General features: G+C 32.7%; 1 protein-coding gene across 1 annotated transcript; it reads right to left on the bottom strand.

The window, feature by feature from the left end:
* Nucleotides 1–855, bottom strand: LOC110100715 (pathogenesis-related protein 1-like). Its single transcript, XM_020828350.2, has 2 exons — nt 610–855; nt 1–501 (listed from the first exon to the last, which is right to left on the bottom strand). Exons 1-2 carry the CDS (start codon nt 788–790, stop codon nt 209–211), a joined length of 474 nt encoding a protein of 157 aa, XP_020684009.1. The 5' UTR covers nt 791–855; the 3' UTR covers nt 1–208.
* Nucleotides 856–5,262: the final 4,407 nt, after the last annotated feature.

The following is a 5,262-nucleotide window of genomic DNA, read 5'->3' as shown; positions in this document are numbered from 1 at the left end:
TGATGACCGATAGAACTCCAAAATGTTACACCCAAACCAATACAATGTTTGTAGAAAGCATACTTTCACTTTATTTATATTAACCACAACAGAGAACAATGAAATACAAAAGCACTCTCATAAAATCTCTCCTTAGCATAAAAAACAACTCTCGTTATTACCACCTAACAATTTAAAGCACACTCTCGCTCAAGCAAATATGATACTTCTAAGCATAGGCTCCAGGGTTGGCTACAAGGTGCTCTTCCACTGCCTTGACGCTATTGATGAAACCTTCCTTGGCCTTCTTAATGTCCTCAGCAACATCAACGCCAGCAATGGCCTTGTATGTCGCCAACACCTTAACAATAGAGCTATTTCCCTTTGGCTCAACCTTGATGTGCGAAGTTGCAGACTCAATCTTGTTGCCCAAATCTCCACCCTCCACAACAGAAGTCTTCAGTTCAAGCTTCTCATGGTCGATGAAATCAAGACGTTCTTTAATAAAGCTAAAAGGCATGACTGCATAAAAAACTCAATGTAATAATTAAGGGCCTATTTGGGATAAAAAAATTACCAAAAAAGGCATAAAATAGCATTAAGCAAAAGAGAAGAGATCGAGTTGCGAACCTGGGGAGAAGTTGATCTGCCTGATGCTCCCCGAGCTTCCATCTCCAGAAATTAAAGTAACGCCGGTGATAATCTGAGGGATGAGCTTAGGACCGAGATTATGCCAGTCAAGGAATGCGGCCTTAAAGATGGCAGCCGCTGGGGCTTTGGTCTCCACCTCTGCAGTCCAGCTTGAACTCATCTTTCTCCTGGCTTGCTTTAGCTTGTTTTTGATGCTTTGTTTAGCTGGTAGATGTTCATGCAGTGCAGTATGGCTGAGCTTTTATACTGATTTGATGGTGAGGTTGATGAAGATTATTAATGTGGTCAGCACATTTGGTATTTTTCTTCAAAGGTCGGCAGCGTGGATGATTGACCTATTGGCTAGCTAACTAAAGTGTGTGAATAAAGAAAATAGGAGCTTCTCTTGTGGAAGATGGTCCAAAGCTCTCACCTAACTTCGTTAGGTTGGGAAGAAAATAGCGAACAGTGCTGTTAATATAAAATGTATAAAGGTGGACGGTAGGAGCTCTTGACGTTCAAGATGGAGGCAATAGTTCAAAATTTCAGTCTTATTGATCTATGATATATATTATGATATAGAATTGAAAGGCTTGAATATTGCTATACGTTTTAGGCAATAAAAATATATCCGCTATTTTTTTAGGCAAAATTAAGCTTGTGAATTCTGAGTCATAATCTATAGGTAATGATAATTAATATATTAATTTTTTTCTTTTGTTTAATGAAATCTTTCTTAAACTAAAATGCTAATTTTGATATAATTGTTTTCTTATGACAGTAAAAAATATCGTGGATATTTGTGAGATTGATAGAGTTTTATCCTCGACTTGGATAACGAAGTTGGAACATATGGGTTTGTTTACTTTGAATGGTTAGAAGTACATAAAAATGCATGAAGTCAAATTGATTAGGGCTTCGTTTGGGACAGCTTTTTTATTGCTTTCTAAAACAGAGTTTTAGTACAAATTTTTTTATTTTTGAACTAAAACTCCGTTTTAGAAAGTAATAAAAAAACCGTCACAAACGAAGCCTAAGTGTGGCATCATGATACCAATGGTGCTAGACATACTTGATGATTCTAAATATGACATGGATGGGTGATATGTTTGCTTTATAAGATTCTTACTATATAGTGATGGAATAAGAGGTAGCTTCAAAATCAGTCATGTAATTTAAGTTTGCAATCGAGTTTGCAACAATTTATGACTCATTAAAAAAAATCTGATAAATTGAATCGACTCCCTTTCTTCCCATTTTTATTTCCCCAAATCCATAACTCACATGACAACCCACTCCAATTTGCTGCTATGATTAGTTTTCTTCCCTCGTAGCTGTTGACCATATTGAATAGTGATTGGCTTTAGATGACTCGATCTCCTGGTCACAATTGTTGGAGTTCTTGCATTGTCAAGCAACCTCCCTCATGATTAATTGATTGCATATTTGCAACCACCACCCTTCTCATCTTTGCCTGTATAGGTGCCTTCACACAATTGACAATGACTTGGAAAGGTATCTTCATGTCGATTGTGCCTAGTGTGTTGTTGTTGTTGTTGTTGTTGCCATGTGTGTGTGTGTGTGTGAGAGAGAGAGAGAGAGAGACCTCCTAGAGTATTCATATCCCACCTAGCCCATTATTATGAGCTGTCAAAAGTTGGGGAAGAAGAAGATTGAGAGAAACCTAGTTTGATCTCTCTATCTATGCTACTTCAACCATTTATTCCAATTATAATATATAGATTCTCTCACTGAGGATATTCAATCTCTAGTTATTGAGCCAAGGAAGAGGTTTGCAACCTCATCCCTATCAAACATTATTGGAGTTGAAGGAGGAGCTCGATCAATAAAGCCATTAAGAGAGCACCAACCCTAGAAGAAACTTGTTATAGCTTTTTTGTCACCCTAAGAAGTTCTCTAACCAATTTAGTAAGCTAGTGTCAGCCTACGATAATACCATAAACAAAGATATAAATAGTATTTCTAGAAAATAAGCATGAGGTCGATGTCCACCCCTTATCCCCTCTCTCCATTTTGCAATTACAAATGCAAGCTACCATGGAAACATAAAGTTGACATGAATAAAGAAGATATATTATTATTCAAAGAATATTAATAATAACATAAAAAAGATAAAAATAATATTTCTAGGAAACTAACATGGGAAATCCTCCCCTCTCTCTCCACCTTCCAATGGGGATGGTTGAATTCAAACAAAGAAACAAACATAGGATGCTTTTCCCCCTCTCTATTTCTCCTGTCAAAATTCTTCACTAATTTCTGTGTACTTATAAATTATATCAAATATAATTTCTTATCAAATCTATTTTATACAAAGAATTCAATCTAATATAAGATGATCTAGAATGCAGGTTAAATTATAATCCAGATAGTCCATAAGAAGACTTCTAGATCATATCCCTTTATAGAATGACAAGCAAACTATAAATGGATATGATCTAGAATGATAGGTAGGGTCTTCTTATGGAGTTGTGAATTATGGTAGAAAGCTTTGATAATTTATGAGAAATATAAATTTATATGCATTTTTTCTTAAACTAAAATACAAATTAGCATGCCTATATTTTGATATAATAATTTTATGGAACATAAAAAATAACCTTTGTAATTGTGATAGTGTAAATTTTATCCTCTACTTGGATAAAGAGCTCAAACACACATGCAACTAAAAAGATAATTATTTAAATCAAATATCTCAATGGCGAGGAAAAATCTATTGCATAGGCAAGATGTAAAAATCCACTATTTGTGAGGTTGTTTTACTTCTAAATAGTCAAAGGGATATAAATACATGCAGTCAAATACTATCAAATTGAGGACTATAAATACATGCAGTCACATATAATGAAACAAATTATATATAGGTTTATGATTTATTTAACATCATCAATCAGTTTTAGATTAATGTCAATATCTTTGACTGACATTTATGAGTAGATTATGCCCATTGTGTTCTTAAGTGAGAAAAAGACCTCCTAGAGTGTTCCCGTCCCACTTAGCACATTATTTTGAGATTTTGAAGCTAGAGATTTTGATGTCTCTGCCTTGGCTTCCTCAAGACTTTATTGTACTTACAATAGCTTGCTCTGATTGAGGAAGTTTGATATGGAGTAGTTGAGCCCAAGATTAGACTGCTAAGCTATAACATCCTCAATTAAAACCTATTTGAGCTGAAAAAGAAAGCTACTTAGTAGAGCCATTTAGAAGAAACCATCCCTAACATAAGCTTATTATAGATTTCTTCATATGAGGAAGATCTTCTATTAATTTGGATGGCTAATCTTGGCATCAGCCTAGGATACATTTCACCCATTAAACTAATCTCACACTTGATTTTCCTAGATGCATACACTTTCACAGGTCTTGATTTTGACACCACCATATAGCTCTCCTTATGACCTTTCTATAGAGTTATAAAACATCATTCTATTTTGTTCATTGTAGATATAAAAAGGACTTTTCTCCTCTACAATCTTACTCTTAGGTTCCCCATTAGATAGAGCTTGGGATATGACTTGTTAGTTCTTAGCTCAAGATACAAGGACTATGGTGATCCAAGGGATGAGATTATTATGTGGTTACAATATATTCGTTTTCTTGATACCATTTATTTTGATGTACAAATGTAATGATTTAAGCAACTAAATTTTTCTTATTAATTTTAGAATCTCAAAAGAATTATACAAAAAATATATTTGGTTATGCTAATAAGATGTAATATTTAGTTAAATATTAAAATAATTATTTATCTCTAATATATCAATCAAAGACTTAAAAAATTGGTGTGTGTGCTTCTTTAGTATAAGAGAGATTATGATTTAAATTTTAAACCTATTGGACTATAGATCATCCTTTATAAGCTTGTAAGTCTCTTATGTTTTGGATTTTTTATTAATAAAATTAATTAAAAATCACTAAATTTATAAACATTATTCCTATATATTTCCCATTATTATAATGATTGTCCTAACTCTTGGTAATGATTTTATAAGTATGAATACCCTAGTTTGGGTATAACCCTACCCTAGGGGTAGAGTTTGACCTGTTTATATGGTGATCCAAGGGATGAGATTATTATGTGGTTACAATATATTCTTTTTCTTGATACCATTTATTTTGATGTCCAAATGTAATGATATAAGCAACTAAAATTTTCTTATTAATTTTAGAATCTCAAAATAATTATACAAAAAATATATTTGGTTACGCTAATAAGATGTAATAATTAGTTAAATATTAAAATAATTATTTATCTCTAATCTATCAATCAAAAACTTAAAAAATTGGTGTGTTTGTGTGTGTGTGTGTGCTTTTTTTTTATAAGAGAGATTATAATTTAAATTTTAAACCTATTGGACTATAGATCATCCTTTATAAGCTTGTAAGTCTCTTATGTTTTGGATTTTTTATTAATAAAATTAATTAAAAATCACTAAATTTATAAACATTATTCCTATATATTTCCCATTATTATAATGATTGTCCTAACTCTTGGTAATGATTTTATAAGTATGAATACCCTAGTTTGGGTATAACCCTACCCTAGGGGTATGTAGAGTTTGACCTGTTTAACCAATTGGGTCATAAACTATACCATAAGCTCATTTTCCCTAATCAACTCTAGGTGGCATT

The sequence above is a fragment of the Dendrobium catenatum genome, unplaced genomic scaffold (assembly GCF_001605985.2).
Source record: "Dendrobium catenatum unplaced genomic scaffold, ASM160598v2 fragScaff_scaffold_1342, whole genome shotgun sequence".
NCBI lineage: Eukaryota > Viridiplantae > Streptophyta > Magnoliopsida > Asparagales > Orchidaceae > Dendrobium > Dendrobium catenatum.
The sequence above is the reverse complement of the archived record's forward strand: the minus strand, read 5'-3'. Positions and strand labels throughout refer to the sequence as shown.